At 52.8% G+C, this 25,772-nt stretch overlaps 7 protein-coding genes across 7 annotated transcripts; 6 read left to right on the top strand and 1 right to left on the bottom strand.

Annotated features, from left to right (window-relative positions):
* Positions 1-849: 849 nt before the first annotated feature.
* Positions 850-2,104, top strand: LOC128271524 (V-type proton ATPase subunit G). The gene is made up of 3 exons (XM_053009094.1): positions 850-1,053; positions 1,254-1,354; positions 1,539-2,104. The coding sequence occupies exons 1-3, from the start codon at positions 972-974 to the stop codon at positions 1,704-1,706; spliced, it is 351 nt and encodes a 116-aa protein (XP_052865054.1). The 5' UTR covers positions 850-971; the 3' UTR covers positions 1,707-2,104.
* Positions 2,105-2,721: 617 nt separating this feature from the next.
* On the top strand, positions 2,722-4,480 carry LOC128273837 (arrestin domain-containing protein 17-like). The gene is made up of 2 exons (XM_053011891.1): positions 2,722-2,869; positions 3,390-4,480. The coding sequence occupies exons 1-2, from the start codon at positions 2,722-2,724 to the stop codon at positions 4,478-4,480; spliced, it is 1,239 nt and encodes a 412-aa protein (XP_052867851.1).
* Positions 4,481-5,677: 1,197 nt separating this feature from the next.
* LOC128272869 (arrestin domain-containing protein 3-like) lies at positions 5,678-7,027 on the top strand. Its single transcript, XM_053010752.1, has 2 exons — positions 5,678-5,813; positions 5,904-7,027. Exons 1-2 carry the CDS (start codon positions 5,678-5,680, stop codon positions 6,833-6,835), a joined length of 1,068 nt encoding a protein of 355 aa, XP_052866712.1. The 3' UTR covers positions 6,836-7,027.
* Positions 7,028-14,245: 7,218 nt separating this feature from the next.
* LOC128271679 (TATA-binding protein-associated factor 172) lies at positions 14,246-21,501 on the top strand. The gene is made up of 5 exons (XM_053009294.1): positions 14,246-14,344; positions 14,453-19,594; positions 19,666-19,806; positions 19,882-20,125; positions 20,301-21,501. Exons 1-5 carry the CDS (start codon positions 14,334-14,336, stop codon positions 20,862-20,864), a joined length of 6,102 nt encoding a protein of 2,033 aa, XP_052865254.1. The 5' UTR covers positions 14,246-14,333; the 3' UTR covers positions 20,865-21,501.
* Positions 21,129-22,409, bottom strand: LOC128271684 (uncharacterized). The gene is made up of 2 exons (XM_053009298.1): positions 21,837-22,409; positions 21,129-21,764 (listed from the first exon to the last, which is right to left on the bottom strand). The coding sequence occupies exons 1-2, from the start codon at positions 22,387-22,389 to the stop codon at positions 21,622-21,624; spliced, it is 696 nt and encodes a 231-aa protein (XP_052865258.1). The 5' UTR covers positions 22,390-22,409; the 3' UTR covers positions 21,129-21,621.
* Positions 22,410-23,263: 854 nt separating this feature from the next.
* LOC128271683 (RNA transcription, translation and transport factor protein-like) lies at positions 23,264-24,160 on the top strand. The gene is made up of 2 exons (XM_053009297.1): positions 23,264-23,383; positions 23,450-24,160. Exons 1-2 carry the CDS (start codon positions 23,323-23,325, stop codon positions 24,139-24,141), a joined length of 753 nt encoding a protein of 250 aa, XP_052865257.1. The 5' UTR covers positions 23,264-23,322; the 3' UTR covers positions 24,142-24,160.
* A 493-nt stretch (positions 24,161-24,653) lies between these two features.
* Positions 24,654-25,581, top strand: LOC128271681 (RNA transcription, translation and transport factor protein-like). Its single transcript, XM_053009296.1, has 2 exons — positions 24,654-24,778; positions 24,872-25,581. The coding sequence occupies exons 1-2, from the start codon at positions 24,718-24,720 to the stop codon at positions 25,579-25,581; spliced, it is 771 nt and encodes a 256-aa protein (XP_052865256.1). The 5' UTR covers positions 24,654-24,717.
* The last annotated feature ends 191 nt before the right edge of the window (positions 25,582-25,772 follow it).

Raw genomic sequence — 25,772 nt, 5'->3', positions numbered from 1 at the left:
TCTTGTTTTTCTACTTCATATTCTATAGGCAAGCAAGTTACTAAGAGACCCACGGGCACTTTGTCGGGCCTTCCCGGGCCATCCCGAGACCCCCGAGCCGGATGGCGCGCAAGGTGGTTAAACTTTCTTTAGGTCTTTTTTAACGACTAGATTAATTTGTACAGCAATCGAGAAAGAGACAGAGAGAGAAAGAGAGAGAGTGAATGTAAGACGACGTGGTAAGAAAGATAGCGGAGAACATAAGTGAATTGTTGATCGTACGGGGTTAAGTCGCGTAAGTCGGTTTAAATAAAAACATTTTTTTCTAAATTGTGAAATCTCGTTCTTTTGCGCTGTTTCGGGTGCATTTCGACCGTAGGCTTGCGGTAGTGATTGCAATTCTTATCTGCGAGAAAGGGTTTTAAAAAGCAAATGGTCTAAATGCGAAAACCCATCCTACCGTTGTAACGGTTTTTTCAAATGACGAAACCAGTGCCAAAGCTTTCCGGAACAACATTGTGTGCAACTAACAGCTGTTGCACGCAATGGTTGGAGGTTTTCGGTCGATTGAATTTCCTTTGCCCTTTTGGCGACATCATCGTCAATCACTTCGTTAAAAGTAATCAAACAGCGTTGATGCACTTTTCAATTCGCAAGGCACTGCGTAAAAAGTGCAGTATTTGTCTCCAGGTGTTTTGCTTGCCGTGAGTCTGGACCCGTCAACCCGCCAGCATAGACAGTGATGAAGTTTCATCCGATGGTCAAAAGCTTTCAAATGCTGCCATCTCGCTCCGTCTTACGGTAGTGAGCGGTTATCACCGTTGCACTCGCTCGGACAAGTGTCAGTCATATGATTGTGGGTCTGCTGATCACTGCAAATCAGCTCGTGACTTCGAGACGGTCAGTTCGCTCGGTTTTCAGTGCAGTGCGCGCTCTCGTTTTCCTCAGTTCGACGGTTTCAGTACGGTGCAGGGAAAAAGTCCTCCTACACGATGGCCAGCAACACCCAGGGCATCCAGCAGCTGCTGGCCGCGGAAAAGAAGGCCGCCGATAAGGTGGGCGAAGCGCGCAAACGTAAGTTTCGCCGTGGGGGCCTCTCCAAGCTCCACCGTAGAAGAAAACGACAACCGGTCACATGACCACTTCGCCATTGGCAGAAGTCCCCAAAATGGGGGGGAAATCGTTTCACGGCAAATATGTCGTACTCCGGCCGTCAAATGCGTCGAAACACGAGCAAAAGAAAGGAGAAAAATACTTTTTCCCCACTTTTCCAGGCAAGGCACGTCGTCTGAAGCAGGCCAAGGATGAGGCCACGGAGGAAATTGAAAAGTACCGCGCGGAGCGTGATCGCACCTTCAAGGAGTTCGAAGCTAAGGTAGGATTCCGCCCAATCGCCGACTGCTGTCTATCTGACGGTGCTGTGACAGCATAGTGAATGTGAAATTTATGTAACCCCAGGACGCTACCAAACTATCACAGCAGGCCACGGAGACAATGCTGATGGCCTCTACAGAAGGACGGTAATAACCGGGTGCTCTGTTCTTTTACCCCCTTTCCAGCACGTTGGATCACGTGAAGGCGTTTCGAACAAGATCGATGCCGACACCCGGGCTCGCATCGACGAGATGAACCGTGCGCTGGGCACCCAAAAGGAACCGGTCATCCTGGATGTGCTGTCGTTCGTGTACGCTATCAAGACGGAGGTGCACAAGAACTACCGCCAGTAACCGGGATCTCCGGAAGGTGGTGGAAGCCCATCGTCATAACCCGTGCGAGCACCCGGTTTCCAGCGCACCGGTTCTGCGAGCTGATTTTCTAACGAACATTCCGACGAACATGTTTGACGTAGCTTCTCCGCAATCCATGTGGGAACCACGCAACAGTTGGTAGCGTTGATTCACACCTTTTTTGTTTGATCCTTCACACAGTTCCACGATTCGTGTATCACATTTTCTTTTTGTTGCCGGATGGGTCCGCCGTCGAGTACTGTCGGTCGTTATCATCCTACCAAGCCCAATGGATGTTCAAAGTGGTTTACTGTATTTTAATGTGCTAATGTAAGATTATGTAAAAAAGGAAACGCTCTAGGTTATGCATAATAAAGTATGTGTTAAGTAAAAACGCAGCACCCTCCCTTTCCGGAACGCGTCTATGTTTCTTGGCGAAATAGTACATGGCTCAATAAATCCAGAAGATGACATACAAATTAGGTTACCTTAGCGAGTACTGGCTCAAGAGTTAGATTCCAAAAGTGTTGGGTGAAATATCTTTCGTACTTATCGACCCATGTGTTACTCCTATCGATGTGATTTGAAATGGGCGACGTCTTTGCAGAAACAATCACTAATTTCGTTTGTCTTAATGGAAACATCCATCCACAATACGGCCACCAACACTAGGCCAGGTGCTATTGCACAAACGTAGTGCAGCCCCCTACCTGCGGCCATCTGATAACGAGCTAATCTTTACCAAAACCTTATCTGAAATTATTTTCGGCTATAACACCAGCACAGTTCAATAGTTGTACGGTCATTGCCAACCTCTACATTGCCGCCACCGGCACACTTATCGGAACCTGCTCCAGACGAACCATGTCGCGGTGCAATCACCTAGTTTTTGGGGAGCGAACTTTTATCAATCAGTCGTTATATCGACCGGGTCGTGGTAGGATCGTCACGTTGATATTGGCAAGGATCCCGTTAAATCCGTACGCAGCACTCTTGTTTGCCTTTCGAACGTAGCATGGGCAGGGATAGCAAAAAGAGCAAACGTTCGAAACACGTCAAGTGTGACGTACTGTTCGATAACAACCCACAGGGCATTTTCCGAGCCGGGGACACCGTCAGTGGTACCGTCGAGATTCAGTTGGAGAAACCGAAGAAAGTGAGAGGTAAGTGCTGCTAGTGGCGAATCCAGAAATTCAAACTGACAACAACCAGAGTTGCAGACATCAATCGTCAATGTTTAGTAGCCTGGAAAGTAGTAATCGGTTACTGGTTGGTTTTCTTGGGATCCGTTAATCGGAACCAGTCAGCATCGGTTGATAGATTTGTTGTGGTGCCGCAAATGGAGCTATTCCGTAAAATAATTCGAATCGACCGTTAGACCGTTCGGACGTCTAACGATACGCAATGGCGCAGCCGTCGATCATCGTCTGTGGGAAGAAGAATCATAAACATTGACCACTTCTCAATTGTTCGCGCTATCTGCAGTTGAAAAGAGATTCGGTGGCTCCGTAGTGCTACAACAACATATCACCATAATAGCTGACCTTATCAATCACCAGGAGAGGTGACTCATCGGGAAAGAGTGTGGCCATAAATCAAAAGCCTAATTTATCGCTGACACCAAAGAACATGATTCATTTTAAAGAACCAATACTAATCCGTTTTAATGTTGTCTCCGGCCAGGAATAGCCCTGCGGATCAATGGCTTCGCATCGACATCCTGGACCGCCCGGGTCAAGGGCACCACCGAGAAGACGGAGAAGAAGAACAAAAAAACAAACTTCAACGGCCGCGAGGACTACTTCGGCAGCATCACGTACTTTGTGGGGTCCGACGTGGGCAACCCGCTGGAGGTAGCGGCGGGCGTGCACCGGTATCCGTTCTTCTGTGTCATCCCGCTCACGGTGCCGACCTCGAAGGAGGGAAAGTATGGCCACGTGCGTTACGTGGTGAAAGTGTCCCTGGAGCGACCGTGGAAGTACGATCACGTCTTCCAGATGCCGTTCATTGTGAAGAGTCACGCCGATCTGAGCCTGGCGGAGGAGCGCATGCTGATGCCGACCAAGGCCGAGCTGGTGCAAACGTTCTACTTTGGCCTCACGGCGCCCCTGATCGTCACTGCCTGCACGCCCCGCACCGGTTACGCTCCTGCGGAAGTGATCGAGGTGACGGTACACGTTAACAACCAAAGCAGCGTCGATGTGCGCGATATCACCATCAAGTTCCAGCGCGTGGACACCTTCATCAGTCAGGTGCCGGCCGCTCAGGAATTCTACGAGTACACGGTGCTAGAGGAGCGTACCATCTCGAAGGTGGCCCGCCGGAACGATGCCGTGTTCGAGGAGAACATCCTGATCGGATCGACCGTCCCATCCGACGACGAGCGGTGCAACATCATCAAAACACGCTATGAGCTGGCGATAACTGTCCGGCCGGTGCGATCGCGCAAAAAACTGCTCCTTACGCTGCCGATCGTCATCGGTACCGTGGGACTACCCACTACCCTCTACCCCACGCACATGCTGGCCAAGGAGCGAGAAGCCCTCGGAATGGGCCCATCGGTTAATGGCACCGATTCCAGGGACGTGGCAGCACCGGAGATACCTCCCCCACCGTACCCGAGCGAGGACCCGCAGCCATCCACGTCCCGGGCGTTCGTGGCGCCAGACCCCACCGACGACCCGACTGTCCCGGCGGGCGACGAAACTGTGGAGCACGAGTTTGAGAAAGGTTCGCAACCGTACACTCCACGCGACTTCGACGAGAACGAGTGACCGCTCGGAAGACTTCCGGTTGGTTAGCTTGCGGTATTTGGTGCGCATTTTAAGTGCAAAATGTTTTCAAAATGTATCCACTCAATAAAACGTGTTTTCGTATGCTTGACCCCGCGTTGGCGGGGTTGGCAAGGGACACCTCGATGTCTTGCCCTTGATGTCCTGACCTGCCGCAATCGGCATTTCCGACTCCTGCCAGCCTAACGCCGTGCCGTGTGTCGTCAACGTATGCTGCAACCATAAACAAGTGCAGGCAGCGGCGGCCAAGAAATACGCGCACACACACACAGACATTCTCCACCAGAGGCCACGAAATACACAAAAATAATACGCTCCTCCGGGCGCGAGAATGAATGAAACAAAAAAAACAGGCGCGGAATCTCGACCCGTCCGTGATGGTATGCGTGATGGGTCTTGAGCGCTGCGCCGCGAACCAAAACACGCGATCTTTGGGCGATCGTGCGCCACCCGTCCAGTGGGGTTAGTAGAGAGTTCGCTACGGCACGCAAAAGACGGCCGCATATTTTTAGTTTCTTCACTCTCTTTCGCTGGCTGGCTCGCGGTGCCCCAACCGAATTAACCTTCCCCATCGTTGACCCGCAATCTGCGCCCCGAACGTGCCCCGTGCCCCGTGGTATCGTCTTTGTTCACTACTTCTCGGCGGAATGGTGGACTTTACTTTTAGACCGAGCTCGCGTCCGCAGATGTGGGCGATTGAATAAACTCCACAGTCTTCTGTGCCGCATCCCGTCCGTAACGCCGCGCGCCGAGAACTTTCACGTCCACCAAAAGCTGTGTTGTGTCCACGGGTCTGTGATGAGTGGTTTTTGTTAATCATCGTTGAGCGACGCGGCCACGATCCACGGCTGAAGTTCTTCGCGATGAGTAATGGAGCAAAAGTGGACCCCGCAAGCATTATCGAGGTCCGATGCGCATCTCAGCATCGATTTGCCGTACCGTACGCTGCGGCCTACATTATCATTACAAACCGTTAAGTCACCGTGCCGTGGTGTGTAGAAAACCTTTATCCCGTGCCCGTCCCGTCGCCGGGAGGAGATAAATGTGCCCAACTGTCGAAGCCGAAGCCGCGCGACCTTATCACTTTATCGAACGGTAGTGGCTAAGTGACGGACATTTCAGTAACATCGCAGTTGCGCAAGGAGTCAGTTGTGCCACCGCGATTCGGGAAACGCCAAAATGCCCAAGGAGAAGAGCTCCAAGCACGTCAAGTGCGAAATTCTTTTCGAGAACAACTCGAACGGCATTTTCACGGCCGGCGATCATGTCGCCGGCTTCGTCGAGCTGCAGCTGACTAAGATAAAGAAAGTGCGAGGTAAGTACGCGGCGAAGGACTTTGGCATCGATCGATGATGTGCCTGTGCTTATCTTACGATTCGTTTTCGATATCTCCCACCCTCCCCAGGTGTCTGCCTTAATATTTCCGGGTTTTCAACCGTGTTCTGGGAGGCCAAGGTACCGGACGGACCGAAGAACAAAAAGACGAAGGCACAGTTCAAGGGCCGCGAAGACTTCATCAAAAAGAAACTGTACCTCGCCGGGACGGAAAATGGTGCCGGAATACAGCTACCCTCCGGTGCGCTACGGTACAAGTTCGACTTTCAAATTCCCCCAACGGTCCCAACGTCGATGGAGGGAAAATACGGCCATGTGCGCTATCTGCTGCAAGTGACCTTGGAGCGTCCGTGGAAGTTTGACCACAACTTCCAGAAACCGTTCACCGTGGTGTGCCTGGCCGATTTGAACCAGAGCAACGAAGTCCTGTGCATACCGACCAAGGCCGAGAGCATGATGACGTTCTACTGCGGATTCTGCCGCTCGCGTCCGCTGATAGTTTCGGCAACAACGCCCAAATCAGGCTATACACCCGGGGAAACGATTGAGCTGGAGGTGTTTGTCCAAAACTCCAGCACGGTTGCGGTCAGTGAGATTGAGATTAAATTTCAAAAGTTACTGAAATTCATCAGCCAGACGCGTGTGATCGGCCAAACGCAGATTCCGCTCGTGGAAACCAACGTCCAGTACGAAGTGCTGACTGTGCGAAAAATTCCCACCATACAGGGTGAAAACGATGCACGGTTTGTGGAGAACTTCGTCGTTAACCCGATACCGTCCACCGAGACAACGCACAGCAGTATTGTTCATGTCTCGTACGAGCTGGCCGTCTTGGTGAAACCGCAGAGGTCCACGAAGCGAATGAAGCTAAACATACCGATCACCATCGGCAAGATCCCGCTGGCAGGTTCGGCTACGCCATATTCGATTTCGGGAGGCGTTCACAAACTGGCCACCACTCTGGGAGAACAGTGCAGCGCCCCGCCAGCTTACGAGGAGTAGCCACGGAGGCGGTGGGGCAGGAACTAACCGACATCGGGTTATTTGTGATACTGTGGAACACGACAAACACACGGGACGTGATTAGTGATTACCGGAACAGTGCTTAAGAGGATGCTTATTTGAAGTAACAGACCGTCCCACTAGAGCGGCTGACTTTTAAAGTGTGTGCGATTACCGTCAACTGTTTATATCTTTATGCCTTTTGTAGAAAAAAATATATATACACAAACCAACTTAAAACGCCATTTTACTCTATCGAACAATTAATGACTACAAAAGAAAACCCCGAAAATATTTCCAGATTAAGCTTCAATCCTACGTTGGTTGGTGCGTAAATATAGCGAAAAAACTTCAGAAGCTTATATCGTGAAAACAGATATCGTAGCGTGTTGTAGAAATCGATACAGATAAGGTATCTTTCCACGATTAATCAAAGGCCATCCAAAAAGGTTCTGAGGACTGGGATTGAAGGTTCGCGACACAACGAACCCTGTGAACTCAATCCTCGAACCCTGTGGAACGGCATGTACGACAGTATCCTTCCATTAGAAGAGGGCGTGCGGAGCGTCGCTAACGATCTGGCGCTGGAGACGAAAGAAGCTTCAAGCTCAAAGTCTCTATAATAAAGATAATAACAACAACAACGATCTGGCGCTGATCGTGCGTCGAGCGTCAACGTCGGCGACGGAATAATCTGCCAGTCGAAGCATCCGCTATCTGGGAATCCAACTGCACGACCATCTGCGTTGGCGACCGCATAGAGTATGCGGCAGAACGGGCAAGCCGGGTGACGCGAGTCCTACGGGCCCTGATGCCTAATCGCTCCGGAGCGACGAGCGACAGACGCAGGCTGCTTGCGAACGCGGTAACGTCAATAATCCGATACGGAGACCCGGCGGTGGATATGGCTATGGGCACGGCGGCCTTCGGGCCTCGAGGTACAGAGCAATCGTCCCAGCCCACGGCGTGGCAAGAACGCTTCGCAGTGTTTCCTACAGTGTTGCCACGGTCCTCGCACTGCTGCTGCAAGAGGACGAACGCTGCATCGGACGACGATGGTCAGCGATTGGGCAGCCAACGGAGCACACCGTTGCGGAGCCCGGAGTGCTGGCAGCGCTTTGCCCGGGAGCTGCAGCTGCGAGAGGATAAGTTGGCCACGTTTGCACAACCTTATTGGGTTTACACTTAGTTAACCGTTTGTTGTTAACCTCTTTGTTAAACCTTGTTAACCGTTTGTTGTTGTTTTGCAAGAGCGGAATTGCGACCAACTGACAGTTCCCTGGCGGAGCTGAGACTGTTTATACGTTTATATCCGCGGCTTGTGAATGTGCGTAGCACAAGAGAGATCTATTTGTATGTACTATGTAAATACTAAATAAAGTGCGATGATGCATCGCGGTCCTGCCCCTTGCTTTGCCAGACAGGACCCTGTCGGTGGGGGAGAAACAGGATGTTTCCCGTATCGGGAAATAAAAAAAGTGATGGCAGCTGATTGGGATGTCGTCATGTCGGTCAACACTGCGCTTTGGATGCATCCGAACCCAGCGTTTTTCACGTGGGCCGGACCTCGTTTACTAGAGGCGAAATAAATGTCTGCGCTTGGACAATCATCTGTTCTGTTCGACGCCCTCCCGAAATGGGCCTCAAATAATCCCACAAACCGTACAAATATCGATTGTTCTTACGTTCAGCCGCCACGAAGCTTCAGTTTGACAACTGGCCAACTCACACACCACGAAGCCGTTTCGGCCAGCGACACCAACACTGCCGCACAGCAACCAAGAAAAGTCAGTTGACGTTGTGGAATGGCGAACAGTATAAATTTGATCTGCGACGATGCAGGACTTCTCTGAAAAATCAATTCGGCCCGCGGTTAGTGAAACGGTTGTGAAAGTGTTTTGGTGTTGTTCCTCCCCGCCGTTGGCGAAGAAGCGGCTGCAGCAACAACGGTGCTACCTTCGTCTGCCGTCGTCGTCGTCGTCCCCGTTGCCGTGGCCCGTGCTGGTGCGGCCGCTGGCGGGACTATCGTTGTCGTCCAGCCACTATCTCTGCCGACCGCCAGACTGAGGAGCGCCGCGCTGCACGGCAACCACCACCACCACCAGTGGCAGCGAGTGAGCGTGGTTTGTGAGAGGGTCCGCGAGGCAGCCGCAGCTGCTACCTTGCGCTGCGCTGCGTTGCGTTGCGCCGCGTAGCAAAAATATCACCAACTCGCGCTCGAAGAGTGCGGTTCGTTTTTTTCTTTTCGGGTTGTTGTATTGGCGATCCAGGCCTTCCGCGATACGCGAGACGACGTGTGAGCTCACGACACGCGGCGGTGGCGGCGGAGAGAGTCTTCTTCGCTGCGCCCCGACCCCGTGCACGGCGAGCACACAAATGCTGCGTTTGCTGGCCGTTCGACTTCCTGCGACGTGTGTGAGTGAGAGGGTCTGTGAACACAGCGCACGAAGTGGCGCAGGCAGCTGTCAGAACAAGAGGACGGTTGGCGAGCGTTGCTTGAAAAGTGTCTGGAATATGCGAATTCGAATCCTTGAGCAGAGTGCAACCGTGTGACACAATGGAAGATCCTTTCGTGTAAATGGCGCGCGTCTGTCGTTGTAACACTGCTGAATTCGATGTCGACTCGTAAACGCTCCAAGGAAAACGCACTAGTGAGTGAGTGAGAAAGGTTGTGTAGACTGTGGAACAGAGAAGGCTGCTATACGGTGCAGAGTGCTCTGGTGAAGGCAGCCCTCACCGCAGCAGGCGGGAACGGTCTAAAGAAAGGGAAAGGTACGTTTTCGGTCAATCGCTTTCAATTGCACTTTCGACCAGCGGCCCGTTCAAGTTGTAGTTCTGTTCACTGGGTCGGTAATGATACTCAAAACATAAACGAATGCAAAAGTCGCAACAAACTGCAGCAATAACCTCGGCTCAAAGGCACATTCTTGTTCTCGCGTACTAAACGCACCCTGGCTGGTGTGTACCTTTCGGGGTGCTTTATCCCCCCCACCACACGGCACGGGGTTGGCCCCACTGTACAAACATCAAAAATTCATTTGTTTGTTTTTCGCCCATTTATCTCGCGCACTAACACACACACCCATCGGCGGCCGGATTCGCTTCTTCTCCGTATCCCTTGAGTAAAAGCGCAATGAGCGTGAGCGCGCGCGCGATTCGTGTAATTTCTTTGACGAATTTTGTGTATTTAATTTTTTTTTTCCCCAACTTCTCTCGCGTACCGTAGTAGTGGTTGCTATATTTAGAGACGGTCCAAAAAAAAAGCGATAGAACCACACTTAAAACGGTCATCCGAGCCTAGCCGCCGCGATAAAACAGGCGAGAGCGAATGACGGAGGCGGTTGCGACGACGGTTGAAACAAATATTGATTAAACTCACGCGGCAACACGCGGAGTTCGCGGGTTACAGAGCTCCCCTCCACCGTGTGTATTCCACACGGTCGATGATCGCAGTCTCAGTTACCTTTGGGTGCCTCTTTTTACTGATAATTTTCGTTTCGCTGCCCGAGCCGCCGCCCCGTCCGCTCGCTCGCTAGCTTGTTGCCCCTTGTCGGAAACGCGATCAAAATGTAAACTGTTTCCGTTCGAGAATCCCCCCGGCCCATGTGGGTCAGCGCTCAATTTGGTAGATTGTTGTTAAGGAAGGTGTACATTATCCGGTCAACAAGCGAAGGTCGCGACTCAATCGATGCACGAGAACGCTCAATCAGAGCAGGTGAACCATCTCTGTACGCTCCTCTCTGCGAGCGGAGCGCGCCGTGACCGAGAACCGCGAGAACGGTCCCCACAATCCTCCACCCGAACCGCATTGCACACAGCACAATGACAAAATTTTCTCCATCACTGGCCTAGGGTGTGCCTAGGCACGGAAAATTGTACACGGCCAGGCGGCCAACATACTACCGATGACTGGCCACGACACACGAGGGTTGTCCACGCTCTTTCTCGCTGAGCACGAACCAGAACCCCGCCACACAGAACCAACCCCTCTCTGTGCAAGCCTTTTATCTCGTCCGTTCTATTTTTCATCATGGCCTGCTCTCTGCCGTGGTATTGTGTGATTTCCGCGGACAAACCATCGCGCGCAACGGGGGGATATTTGTTCGCGTTAGTATTGGTGCGATGGTAGCCGGGACGACGTATAGACGACGTAAATGCTAATCTTTTCTAGTCCCGCGGAGTTCTGGGTCGATGATTTCAGCGTTCACCGTTGCCTAAATAGCTGGCTCTGATTCATGTTCGATATGAAACAAAACAAATTTTCTATTTTACAAAATTGGTACACAGCCAACCAAGCGACCAGCAAAGAATACTAGACAACATCACAGAGGCATTAACAAAACTATGCCAAAGCATACAAGACAAAAAACCCCGTGATGACGTATGCTGTGCGAGCGGATGTTGCGGACGTGGTCCATTTTTTGGTGGACATTAAGATGAACAAAAACAAACCCACCGAGCGCACGCGACACAACCACCAGCTTGGCGAAGATTGTGAGATTGACGATTTCCAAACCACTCTTATCGCCTTATGTTGGCAGTGCAGCCGACGTTTCAACGATGAGACGAGTGTCTGGGTTTAGTCCTGGTGGTCCGTCGTTTCGACACTCTAGCGCTCGGCAACGACGAGGAGCATAGTTCACTGGTCGCCCGTAGCATGCGCCCAGCTGATTTATTTGCATCGAACGACGACTCCGTTTCTTTCTGTCTTGCCCGTTTGCCTGTTTGCGCCGATCTTCGCACGCCGTCAATTGACTTCAAACCAGCTTACGCAAACTTCATCAAAGAAGGCAGTGTTTTGATGTGCGATACGGGCACTAGATGCGTGTGTGTGTGAGTGTAGTAGGCGCCGCACGACTAGATGGGAACGGCCAACAATTGACAATAGAGAGACACCGCCCGTCCTGTGGTTTAGAAGTTCAGACCTTCTCTCACAGCACCTGCGGACTGGTGACGTGCCGGTGGCCACCACGGGACACTCCCAACCTCCCAACATTGCACGATGCGTAGCGGCCGTGAACCCTTTCGAATGGTCGAATTTACGATTATCGAAGGGCGCTGATAACGACACGCTGATTTTCCAGTAAACGTCACATGTATTTATGCTTTTATTTGTTTTTGAAATTCCCGCGATAAGCGGCGCAATAGTCGGTCGTAATCATTTTTGTTTTATTTAATTGTCTATTTTAACAAAAACGTTAGATAACGATTGCTAACTAAATTGTGTCACGTAATCCTCCTTCTCTTTCCGGGTTCGACTGATCATGGCCGCTAATAAAAATAGTATGAATGCATTCCAAGGCTCTCGGTACTACGGCGGCGATCACATGCTAAATAGAGTGTGCTCCCCATTAATTGGGACCAATGTTGGGTCCGACTGAGGATCGTGTACAGCACATGCGCAGCACATCTCTATTACAACAATCCGCTCCGGTCCACACGAATTCGAATGGCTTCTCCGATGTTGCCACGTTCCACGATGCCTGCCACCCGGCGGTATGTCTCAGCCTTCCTGCATACTCGGAGCAGCAGCCGGCGGAATGGTCAGATAGCATCCGCCCTCGGTCTCGCTAGCGTTGGTAGAACGCGTACCACCAAGCCGCGACTGGCAAGGGGAACACGGCGGGTATCATGTGTGGCGACTGATGGGTTTAACGGCAATTGTTGCCACCGCTGCCGTCGGCCACTTCCTGTTTCTATCACACTAAACAATGCCCGTGACATGGATGCTGCTGGTGCTGGTGCGCGAGCGAGCGGAAGCCATCGGCTCCAGTATTTGTAGCAACAAATTTGAATAATATCATCCCGTCGAGAGTGTGTGTCCACATAGGGCGCTTGGCGATAGCATCACCGATGGACATTTAATCGTTTAGGAACACCATTCCGTAACAGTGATCTCCCTTTAGTCCGCCTAACGTGGCGCTACGGTTTTTTTTCGTATTTTAAACCCGTTTCAATGCTTGGTTCCCTCGTTAGCTAATTGGTACCGGGACGTCCGAACCGGAGACTTGGTGTACCAATTTCGCCACTTCCGCGAGTGGCGCGGTGGTGGCCGTCAGCATTATTCTGCACACCGACCAACGCGCATCCATCGGCAATTGAATTATTTTTATTTATTTAATTATCTTCATTGATCCTTCGCTCCTCGACGCACGACGACGATGGCCTTCACTCCTGCGAATTGCTGAGCCACCACGGGATGGCCTCGGGGACGCTGTGAGCAGATATATAAATGAAATATGGTGGTTCAATAAATATAGGCGTGCATGGCAGAGGGGACAAAGAGAGGATTGTGGTGGCTCATCCCCGGAACGCACGAGACTCTCGGTTCCGTCATAAAGAAACACATTTTTCGTAATAAAATCATAACCCGATTGGCCGTCCCGTTGTCGAAATCGCCCCGTTGTGAGCGTGTAGGGCGTGTGCTTTTCTTGGACATCAATGGTATTAATGGGGAATTGAACAAGAATTTGTTTTTTTTTAGTATTCGCCAAATCTTTGGTGTTGGATCGATACGCAGAATCCCTACGCCCGAATGCAATTTCGGAGGATGTCGAGGTCGGAGGATGTTTTGATGAAACCTGGTGCTGTTCGACCTATTGAGATTGCCACCAAAAAGAAGCTGTGTTCTCCAGCGACTTTGGCGAATTCCTTGTACCTTTTTTGCAATTAGTATCAGTCTTCCATTCGCCAGGATTTAACAAATTTATGCGCTCTCAATAAACTTTTTATGGTGGCGGACTGAGAAACGAGAAAGCTCTCTGATGCTCGACGCCTGGTGTCTGGTGCTGGATTGAGGCTATAAACAGCGCACACGAACGGCCATCGCTTCGACAGCTATCCTTTTTGCACACACGCACACTGACACGGAGCAGATAGCGTCGTGTAGGCAGCAGTTACAGTACCGAACCGTCCCCCCCAAGAACGCTGCTACCGCGCACCGCGCCCCGCCGAAAACCGCCCCCTCTGGGGGCCGCGTTCTAGAGCGCTGGCAGGAATTCCGGGACAGCACAACAGCCAGACGCCAGCCAGACTGCACTTGCGCTTTTCGGCACAGAACATTATTCTGTCTTCCTCCGTTGCCGTACTCCGGGTCCTTCATTTTCACTGCACGGACCGACGGTTTATAAGCGGGCGTAGTTCTAGTTCTGCCCGACAGTTGGCTTCCGTTCTTGAGATTGTTTGGATGTGCACGTTCCGACGCGGTTCCGGCTTTTTGTCAGTACAAACCCACCAACCGGCCTACAGACGGTGTGTGTTCGGATCATAACTTTCCGGCGCTCCAATTGGCCATCGATTTTGCTGGTTTCCGCCAAAAACAGTTTAATAATAACATAACGAGTGCTCTGTCTCCTTCTTCGTTCGTAGATATCAATGAGGCGGAGTGTTATGGTGTTCTCCTTGGGTAATCTCTAAACACTTGGGACGACCCGCTCTCTGGTGTGTATGAGTGGAGTCTTTCGGAAAACACCCGCGACGACCCCATTTTGCTGTTACGATGGCTTCAAGGTAAGTGTGCGTTCGTCGGGACTTGGAGAGCCAAACCGCGCGAAAGACTGATTGGATTGTAAATCTAATTCCCTTCCCCCTTCCGCCTCTCTCTCTCTGGGTACACAGATTGGATCGGTTGTTTATTCTGCTCGAATCCGGCTCGGCCGCAGTCACACGGAAGGCGGCCGCCAAGCAGATAGGTGAGGTGCAGAAGCTGCATCCGCACGAGTTGCACAACCTTCTGAGCCGCCTGCTGACGTATCTGCACAGCAATAGCTGGGAAACGCGGATAGCGGCCTCCCAGGCCGTGCAGGCGATCCTGGAAAATGTGCCCCAATGGGAACCGAAGGGTATCGTGAAGAAAGAACCGGACGAGGAGCACGATTCGGCCCTGGAGGAGGACCGATCGAACGATTCGCCGGCGAAAGCGGGCGGGGCCACCCGGAACGGGGGCCACCACAATCGCCTGTCGTTCGATGGTTTCGATCTGAATGCGGTGCTCTTCAAGGGGGCCCGCCTGATGGGCTCCGAAGGAACCGAATTCGATCCGCTGGACGAGAACGATGTGATCGATCTGCGGGAAAAGTTGGCCCGCCAGCGAGCCCTGCTGAACGAGAAGCTCGGGCTGAGCAGTGGCATAAATGTGGACGAAATTGTGACGCTGGACGATGTGCGATCGATCCACGGGGGCCCGGGCGGACTGGGCGCTGGCCGGGACCTGCAAACGTCGGCCAGTGGCGAGAAGCTCGTGCCGGTGCAGGAAATTTTGAAACTGAACCAAAACCCGGTGTTGTTGGAGGGACTCAGCTGCCGGGAGAAAAATCGTGCCCGACGTCTCCGTCGCCAGCAGCAGCAGTTGTCGGGTGGCGGTGGAAATTCGTCCTCTCCTGCCAGCGCTGGCCATCTCGGAGGTGGCTCGAATGGATCCGGCACACCAACCACACCCGACGGGGAACCGGATCGGAAGCGTATCAAGACGGAGAAAGGAGAAAACGCAGGTGGCGGCGCGTTGGCGGGCTCTCCTTTCGCCGGCGGGACGGTGGCCTGTGGAACCGTCGGGGGGTGGAGTGTGGAGCCGGTACCCGATCTGACCGGCGCTTGGGTGGACGCCATCGACTGGCCGCTGGAATCGTTCTGCTCGAAGCTGTTTCTCGATCTCTTCAGTCCACGGTGGGAGACGCGCCACGGGTCGGCCACCGCGCTTCGCGAGCTGCTCAAGAGTCACTCGCAGGGAGCGGGCAAAAGTGTCGGTATGTCCAGAACGGAATTGGAGCGCCAGCACCAGCTGTGGCTGGAAGATGCCACCCTTCGGTTGCTGTGCGTCCTGGCGCTCGATCGGTTCGGTGACTTTGTCTCCGATCAGGTCGTGGCTCCGGTGCGCGAAACTTGCGCCCAAGTGCTGGGAACGGTCCTGCGACAGTTGCCGCTGGCGAAGGTGCACCAAACGGTCAACATTCTGCTGACGTTCGTGAAGCAGAAAGAATGGGAAGTGCGCCACGGTGGTCTGCTCGGCATCAAGTATATGCTGGTCGTGCGGGAAGACCTCGTGCAGGCGTTCCTTCCCGTGATCATCAACGACGTGCTGACCGGATTGTTCGATGCCGTGGACGATGTAGGTGCGGTGGCTGCCACCACGCTCATACCGATCGCATCCTGGCTGCCGAAGCTGCTCAGCCACTCGCAGGTGTCGCACATCGTGAAGCTGCTGTGGGACCTGCTGCTCGATCAGGACGAGCTGGCCTCGGCCTGCAACAGCTTCATGGGGCTGCTCGCCTCGATCCTCAGCCTCCCGGCCGCTTCCAGCTGGATCCAGATGGAACCGATGGCCATACTGGTGCCCCGTCTTTGGCCCTTCCTTAGCCACTGCAGTTCTTCCGTTCGGCGATCGACGCTACAGACGCTCAAAACACTAACCACCAACATGGACACGGAGGATGCGAACACGGCTGCCAATGGCGCTGGCGGATGGCTGGATGAGCTTCCGTACGGTAACGGTCAACGACCGCCAACGACGCTGGTAGAGGGCGTACTGAAGCTTGCCAACGCACCGAACGACTCGAACTTGGTGCTGAACTTTGGCGTACAAGATTGGCCACCCCAGTTGCTGCAGGAAGCGCTGCGTCACATCTTCCAGCGCGTGCTCGTCGAGCACGTCGAGGACATCCAGTCGCTGGCGGAGAAAGTGTGGGACAATTTGGTCATTAACGCGGAACTGTCGGCCCTGCTGCACGCTTCCTGCCCGTACGTGTCGAGCTGGCTGTGCCTGGCGATGCAGCCCGTTCGGTTGGCATTCGATCCGGGTTCGCTGATCTACGCCAAACCGATGCCGAGTGGAACGAACCGGGAACGACGGCGACAGTTCGATTCGTTCGAAACCGGGGGACATGTAGCAGCAGCAGCGAGCTCCTGTGCCGGAACCGGCGGCGCACTTTATCAGAAATTGTTTCTCGGTGGCGCCGAAACGGTTCCGCTGGAGATGCGCGAACGAAACGTAGTCCGGGCGCGTTGTAAAGCTTCGCGGATGATTGGCTTGCTGTCGCGCTACCTGGTGCTTCCGGCGCCGGGAGTCTTCTACACGCCCGAGATGGAAAGTCCCATCGATTGCTATACGAAAGTGTTGATCGGTTACCTGCAGTCCCGGTCGGCGCTGCAGCGCCTCATTAGCAGTTTGGTGATTGCGTTCTGGTGCGGAGTGGACGACACGATCCAACCGGGACCGCCGGTACTGCAGGAACGGCTGCGGGGCTGTCTGAACGAGTATGTGTACTACGATGAAGTGGGCATCCTGTTCACGCGACTGCTGCAAGAGTGTCGCGACTATTTGGCCACACTCAAGCAGTACAAACTTCCGATGGGCGAGTACGAGAGTCACCCGAAGGTGCTCACGCTGGATCAGATCTATCAGATTGCTACGGGCACCGGAGGGACGACCCCAGGCTGGTCGGGCGATGAGCTGCGGGGGAAGTACTGCCTGAAACCGAAAACTGCCGACATGATCGAAGAGCGGCGGCGAAGTCTCCTCCTTTCGCACGCGGCCACAGCCCTCGAACAAACCACGCTTCACATCAGCACCCAGTCGTCGGTGTCCGGTGCCGTCGTGTGTTTGCGCTGTCTACCGGAGGATCGTCTAAATCCGGTCGTGAAGCCACTGATGGAGTCCATCAAGCGCGAAGAGTGCGAGTTACTGCAGAAGCTGTCGGCCAAGTATTTAAGCGGACTACTCGACCAAGCGACGGCCCGTACACCGTGTCCGAACAATAAAATTGTCTCCAATCTGTGCACGCTGCTCAAGAGTGATCCCGAGTTTACCCCAAAGGTCCTCTGTCCGGACCAGGAACTGCAGCACTTCGATGCGAGCAACACGGGCGACTCCAATCCGTACCACGGGATTCTGGCGTTGATTAAGCAGCAAAAGAGCAAAGATCAAAGCCCGGGCAGCAGTAGTGGGCCGGGGACGGGAAGTGGAACACCCGGGACCCGTGGTCCCGGAAGACCGGCCGCACCAGTGCCCGTTGATCTCTCCATGTCCGCTTCCTCCTCGTCCGTCTCGGGTACTCCCGTACTACCGCACGAGGAACAGACCGGCGGTACGGTGGAGAGTGAAGAAGTTAGTCGAAAGCACGCCCGAACGCAGCGTCTCGGTGCGACGGCCGCAATCACGACGATGTGCGCCCAGTTCGGTGCTTTGTTGCCCGAAAAGTTGCCCATCGTGTGGCAACTGTTGCTCGAAAAGATAACCTCCCGCGTGAGTGGCGACTACGTCGATCGACTTGCGCAGGATGTGGTGGCTCAGGACGAAACGAACGATTTCATGACATCGTTGCAGCTGCTGGAAGTGGCCGCACCGTTCCTAGCCCCGTCGTTACACGGTAAGCTGTTCGAGTTGCTTCCGAAGCTGTGTCTCCTGTTGCGGCATCCACTGAAAGCGATCCGTCACATGGTAGGCCGTTGCTTGGCAACGCTCGCGTCGGTAGATACGGCCACCGTGATGACGATGGTTATTAACGAAGTGGTGCCACTGCTGTCCTGCATCGAGAACGTCATCAAGCGCCAGGGTGCGGCCGAAGCGATCGCTTGCATCGTCAATCGGCTGCAGTTCGAAATCGTTCCGTATGTGGTGCTCCTGGTGGTACCCCTGCTCGGTCGGATGAGTGATCCGGATCAGTCGGTGCGACTCGTATCGACACACTGCTTCGCGACGCTCATCCAGCTGATGCCGCTCGATGGACTGGCCGCGGACAGTGGCAGCACGCGCTCGCTTTCGGACGATCTCAAAACGCGCAAGATGAAGGACAAACGGTTCCTCGAGTACCTGTTCTCGCCGAAGACGATTCCGGACTTCCAGATTCCGGTCAAGATTAATGCGGACCTACGCAGTTACCAGCAGTCGGGCGTCAATTGGCTGTGGTTTCTGAATCGCTACAAACTGCACGGCATCCTGTGCGACGATATGGGCCTCGGAAAGACGCTGCAGGCGATCTGCATACTGGCGGCCGATCACCACCAGCGCAGTCTCGATCGAAACTGTGCCCCGCTACCGAGCCTGGTCATCTGTCCACCGACGCTCACCGGCCACTGGGTGTACGAGGTGGAAAAGTTTCTTCCGACGCGCTTTCTGCGCCCGCTGCACTACGTCGGACTGCCCGTCAGCCGGGAGCAACTGCGCCACAAGCTGGGCACCTACAATCTGATCGTCGCGTCGTACGATATCGTACGGAAGGATATCGAGTTCTTTGGGTCGGTCCAGTGGAACTACTGCATCCTGGACGAGGGGCACATCATCAAGAACGGCAAAACGAAGAGCTCCAAAGCGATCAAACAGCTCGTCGCGAACCATCGGCTCATCCTGTCGGGCACTCCGATTCAGAACAACGTACTGGAGTTGTGGTCACTGTTCGATTTTCTGATGCCCGGCTTTCTGGGGACCGAGAAGCAGTTCAGCACCCGCTTCAGTCGTCCGATTCTTGCCAGTCGTGATCCGAAAAGTTCGCCGAAGGAACAGGAAGCAGGAGCGCTAGCGATGGAAGCGCTGCACCGGCAGGTGTTACCGTTTTTGCTGCGCCGTGTCAAGGAGGACGTGCTGACTGATCTACCGCCAAAGATTACGCAAGACTTGCTGTGCGAGCTAAGCCCGCTGCAGGAGCGGCTGTACGAGGACTTTAGCCGGATGCATCTGCACTCGTCCGACATTCGCGAGTGTCTCGAGCACATCGACGGCCAGCCGTTGGGTCCGGTCAACAAGAAGACGCACGTCTTTCAAGCTTTAAGGTGAGCGCCGGCGACACGGGCCCTGTAGAAAGTGTGATTTTGACCTGTTTTAATGTTCTCTTTCCGGTTAGATATTTACAAAACGTTTGCAACCACCCTAAGCTAGTCCTTTCGCCATCGCACCCCGAGTATCAGGACATTGTCGGGGAGTTCACCCGGAACGGTTCCTCGATGGACGATATTGAGCATTCGGCCAAGCTGCCCGTTCTGAAGTAAGCGGACACACGCACACCATATTGAAGTCTTTCTAATGGCGCCCCGAAAACCTGTTCGGTTTCTTCTTCCAGACAACTTTTACTAGACTGTGGCATCGGCACGAACGAGGACATGTCGGTGAACCAACATCGGGCACTAATATTCTGCCAGCTGAAGGCCATGTTGGACATAATCGAAAACGATTTCCTCAAGAAGCACCTCCCGACAGTATCGTACCTTCGGTTGGACGGTAGCGTTCCGCCGAGCACCCGGCACCACATCGTGACCAAGTTCAACGGAGATCCGAGCATCGATGTGCTGCTTCTAACAACGCAGGTAACACTTCCTTTCAAACCGTGGCTTCTCGCACTTGAGTGGTGGCGATTACCTCCCTTTCGTCAAAGAGACCCCCGCGCAACGGTCTCATAACCACGTCGTCAAGTGGTGATTACGATCTTAGTTCCTACTGCTCTGCTAATCCTCTGGTCTTTCGTTTTTGCGCCAACAACAGGTGGGAGGACTTGGTCTCAATCTGACCGGTGCCGATACAGTTATCTTCGTCGAGCACGACTGGAACCCGATGAAGGATCTGCAGGCGATGGACCGAGCACACCGGATCGGCCAGAAGAAGGTAGTCAACGTGTACCGGCTGATAACGCGCAAATCGCTCGAAGAGAAGATTATGGGACTGCAAAAGTTCAAACTGCAGACCGCGAACACGGTCGTGAGCGACGAGAACGCCTCGATGGAAACGATGGGCACCGATCAGCTGCTCGATCTGTTCACCCTCGCCGATGACAGTAGTACGCGGCTGGATGGTGGTTCTGCCGGAGCAGCAGCATCAATGCCGGGAATCAATGCACGCCGTGGCTCCATGCAGCGCTCCAACTCACTTACCGGCGGTGGATCCGGTGGTCTAGAGACAAACGGCGGTGACGGAAGAGCACCGACGGGAGGAGCCACTGCGGCACCCTTCAAAACGGTGTTGGAGAGCCTTCCCGAGCTGTGGGACGACCGGCAGTACCACGAGGAGTACGATTTGTCGCAGTTTTTGGAGAGCTTGAAAAAGAAGTAGTAGCTTTAGCCACGTGACTGAGCTCGGGATAACCGCAGTACGAAGCCAAGGGTGCGCAGTTTCTGCGCAAGTGTGCAAGTCTGGTCATGGCAATCCGTTGGAGGACGAGGAGTACGTAACGGACCACGAAGGAAGGGACGAAAGCTCGTCGCTGCCTCCGTTGCTGTTCGTAGGCTCCGATCGATTACTCCTGAGGCAAAAGAGTTATGCCATTAGAGTTATGCTGCGCTGACCTTATCATTTTGCTATGAAGTCTAATTTAAATTACACTAGTTTCCTTTATTTCAATCATGGTTTTTGCGCGATTGCTACAAATAGGAACTCACGTTCGTAGGAATAGAGCAGAATAGGTTCATTGTAAGTAGTCACAGGTTGAACGAGGAGCATAGGAATGAATGGAAGCGCGTATTCTAGGTGCGTACGCATTGTAGGTGCCTGTATGTGTTTGTGTGAAACAATTGGAACTTTGCGAGGAAACAGAACGAGAGCGGAACTAATGAATACAAAGAAAAACACTTCTTCCGTAAGAGAATCACCCGTTGCCACTACATGTCATACATAATTATTCCACTCTGCATAACTGAAGAGGATTTGTATTTTAAACGTGGAATAAAATTGAAATAATTTTTGGCGTAGATAAAAATATCGCGTTTCCGGGACAATCATTCGCTGTATCGAGAAAGGTCTTTACAGCACTCAGATCACTGAAAACAGATTCCGTTTATTGGCACACACCGGTGTGATTCCGTAGATTCCGCTAAACCGCTTTTGTACAGTACGCAAAGTTTGGCACAAAGTCGGCCGGGTTTGCTATCCGCACATCGGAGCACGTTTTGAATGTTTCCTGCGGCCCGCAGCCAAGCTTACCGGTTCCGTCGGGACAGTAACCCCAGTTGTTGCCTGTAACGAATGGTGCGATATATGGGCACGTTACTTGCCTGGTGAGGAATGCTTCAATAGCGTCCTGCTTACCTGCTACATATGTCCATCGGAACACACAGTGACTGCACACGAGCGCATCGGGCAGCTTAAGATTGATGTAATACTCTCCGGGGTCCGTTGAGGGAAGTTGCCACTCACGGCTTCCATCGACCAGGTACAGCGGGTACTGGTTGAAGCAACTGTCGTCCTCCGCTCCCGTATCGAGATTGCACACGTCGAAGAAAAAGTGCCCTCGGTGGTTGGCCGTGATGCGAATGCGCGCCTCGATCACACTGCCCCGCAAATACTGCCTCACGATATCGCCCTGGCCGTAAATACCGTTCAACTCGTGGCGGCGCGGTGCGGGATCCCCGTAGTTGTCGCCACACACACCGCACTTTCCGCCGTGCGTGTTCCAGTTCACTTGGTAGCCACCGCAAAACAACTCGTTGTCAGTGTAGTTCGGGAGCGCCAACGGATTGCAGCGCCAGCGTGATCCACGAGCAATCGGGTCCAGCGCCATTCCGTGACCGTCCACATGTCCTACTAAGCCACACGTGGCCAGCAAAAAGGCGCAACAAATTACTGTCGTATGGCTCGCCATCGTTACTCTGGAACGATCCGTTTCCTTCACCGTAACGACATGAATGGCGGAGAAAACGATCCTGCCAAGCACAATATAAAGCTTGCAGCTTATCTTTCAACCGGCCATACCATCCCCGGGACACCCATGGGACGAAAGTTTGCGACAAGAATCGCATTCCGTATCGCGCAGCGTAGATAACAATCGATTTTACGGCCGTCTAAACAGCCACTTGAGTTGCCCGATCCCAACGGGCAACTCACTGCGCAAACTAAAGCGGCCCGCGTCGAGCCGGGCCAGGCCAGGTCAGGTCGGGCACCGGAAATGATTTACTCTGCTTCACACTTCTGCGAAGAGATTATACTGCGGCGCTCTGCGTTGCTGGTTCCGAAAAGCATTCTACCCGTGACGTAAAACGATAACCAAACCTACTTTAAAGATACTGGTCCAATTTGCAAAACAAGCACAAGGACGGTGTGGCCAAACAATTTTATCGGGTTTATTGTAGCCAGCCGTTTCGTCCGAGGGGTTTGTGGTTCCCAAAAATGGGCCGAGATGTCTTCGTTTATCTTTACCGAGGAGGAAGGAGTGTTTGGAATAGGCATTGGGCCAATTTGCTTTGTTTTATGGTTGTTTTCAATGGCATAGAATGAGGCTGCGACACAGAGTTTTCCGTGGATGGATTTATTCGTTTGTTGTTAAGTTAATAAATTGTGGGTAGAGTAGAAAGTAGAAAGCTTCGTCGGTATTTATACACAACTTCGGATACAAGCGGTCCTTTTAAATTGGTCTTCAAGGTAGCTACAGACGCAGGTCTAGCAATCTTGATTCGTTTGTTTACAGGCTTCACTTCGCGTCTGCCAAATCGAAATGAATAAAAATCAAAGACGCCGAAGCTAACGAAGCCCGAACGAACAAGACGCAAATCGAAAAAGATTTTATTTATTTTAAATAATGTTTGAACGATACCTGTCGGCGCTGCAATACCCTCGAATAGGAAAGATTAACTTTGAAGGTTTGTGTTTGAGCCCTGTGCCCAATTTCCGGTTAATCATTCTCCAGTTTGTGGCGGTGTTTGCAGATCCGAAAGATTTTCGAGGATTTATCGTGTGGCTGGAGGATCAGAAAATACGGCTGTACCCCATCGAAGAGCGCGATGCGTTACGCAAAATCAACGCGCTGGAATGGAGCAAAGTGTTCAAAAAGTATAAACAGGACATAAACATGCCCGCCCCGCTAAAAACCCAACGGGAAGAACTAGCGTGGTTATTGTTGTACGCTATCAAACTTGAATACACTGACGAAGCGAGTCAGTACAAAACGATTACCGCGGCCAAAAAGCAGGATGGGGAAGCAAAACGAACGGCCGCTCCGGAAATTAAATCCACCAGCCTGTTCGACGCTTACGACCAGTCGGATGCCGACTTCGTGGAAGGTTCCTACAAACTGGCCGAGCGCCTGGCTATTGCGCACCATCCGACCCATCTGATCTCTCTACAAGCGGCCGCAAAAGTAATCTGCACGTCGTTCGATAAAGAGGTACTCAAAGAACGTGTCGTGACGGGAAAACCGTTTCCGATCGACGAGGGCAACGGGATGGGCTTCACAGACGATGCCGCGCTGGAGCAGGGTGCTCGAATTCTGCGATTATTGCAGATACAGAGTGTCCGCAAGCTGCAAACCACCATCAACGAAACAATTGTTTCGGCACAAAATGTTACGGCAGACCCGCGAACTGACACAAAGTTGGGAGTGGTGGGAATTAAACAGTGATCATTTATTGGAAACTAATCATTAAAAATAAATCTGACTCAATGGTGGCCCTCGGAATGTTGCATTACTTTTCCGCATCGTGGCCAAAGGGGTAGACGTCTAGGAGTCGAGCAATACCGATGCTTCCGGCCGCTGGAAGTAAATGGAACAGTATTAGTCCGCGGAAGCTTCGACGCGTTTGCGGAGCATACGAACCCAGAGCTACGGTGTGCAAAGTGTAGCGCCCCACTTTGTGGGGTCGTTTCTGTGCCTGCAGTGCAATGTATACTCCAATTCCGATCACACCGAACCCACTAACCAACCGGCAAGGTAAACAATCCCTGTGCCGGCCCGCGACAACGGAATCGCTCATTATAATTACACGAAAAGAGGAGAAGCAGTTACTGTATCGCACCGTCGTAAACAAAGTCGCTGTCAAGGTGCGACTTATCGTGTAGAGTCACACGATGTAGTTACCTTGGCACAAACGATAAGTTTGTGCTTCGCGAACTGTCATTACCGCACGCAATCACGGGGAATTCTTTGGCCTGCCGGTGTTTCACTTTTCTTGTTTGTAAAATTTTCGCAAGTTGAGAAATGTTTGAACGATATTTGACCGCGCTGCAGTACACCGGCGACCAACCGGTCAATATCGACGGTAGGTAAATAGGGCGGCAAGGTAGGTGTTTAGTGACGTTGACTAATTCGGAACCTATCCTTCGATCTTCTCCGCAATCCATCCCCAATATAGATGCAAAAGAGTTCCATGCCCTGATCGTATGGTTGGAAGATCAGAAGATACGTCACTATAGCATTGAAAATCGGGAAAACCTCAAGCAGGTGGACGCGGTCAACGTTTGGGACATGGCATACGAAACGTACAAGCGCGACGTGGGTATGCCGCAGGAACTGGTAACGCGTCAGGAGCAACTAACGTGGCTGCTACTACACGCGGTCCGGTTGGAGTATTCCGACAACGTCGACACCTACCGACCGTTGACGGGTGCGCGGAAGCTGGAGGAAGAGAAGCGCTCCACCGTGCCGGAGGTAAAGTCAACAAACCCCTTCGATAGCCTCGACTTTACCAACGCCCAGTTTGCCGAGGGCGCCCGGAACTTGGCCGATCGGCTTGGCATTGCGTACCACCCGGATCACCTCGTTTCGCTGCGGGCAGCGGGACGGGCGATTCACGACTGTCTGAACAAGGAAACCCTCAAGGAACAGCTCGTAACCGGTCAACCGATCGCGATCGCTCAGCTTGGCACCGGCAAACCACTCGTAGCAGCAGGCGGTGCACGGAAGGGCGATGAAGATGTTGTAAAGGCCACACAAATATTGCGACTGCTGCAGATACAGAACATGCGCAAAATGCAGACCACCATTAACGAGACGATCGTAACCGTGCAGAACGTCACCGCCGACCCGAAAACTGACACAGCCTTGGGGAAGGTGGGCGTTTAAAGAGCAACCTTGTGATACGTACAAACACGTACATACTTATTCTACGTTAATAATTAATAAAGAGAACTCGTCAATCATTGTTTCTATTTAAAATACAAGTAATTTGTTACTTATTAAGGGTAGAGCCGTATTAATCACCGGCCTAAGTGCACCGCCAGAATTCGAACTGCCGTCTTTCGTACAGAAACCGA

This window comes from Anopheles cruzii, chromosome 3, assembly GCF_943734635.1.
Source record: "Anopheles cruzii chromosome 3, idAnoCruzAS_RS32_06, whole genome shotgun sequence".
NCBI classification, from domain to species: Eukaryota; Metazoa; Arthropoda; class Insecta; order Diptera; family Culicidae; genus Anopheles; species Anopheles cruzii.
Note: the sequence above shows the minus strand (reverse complement) of the source record. Positions and strands in the feature narration are given on the sequence as shown.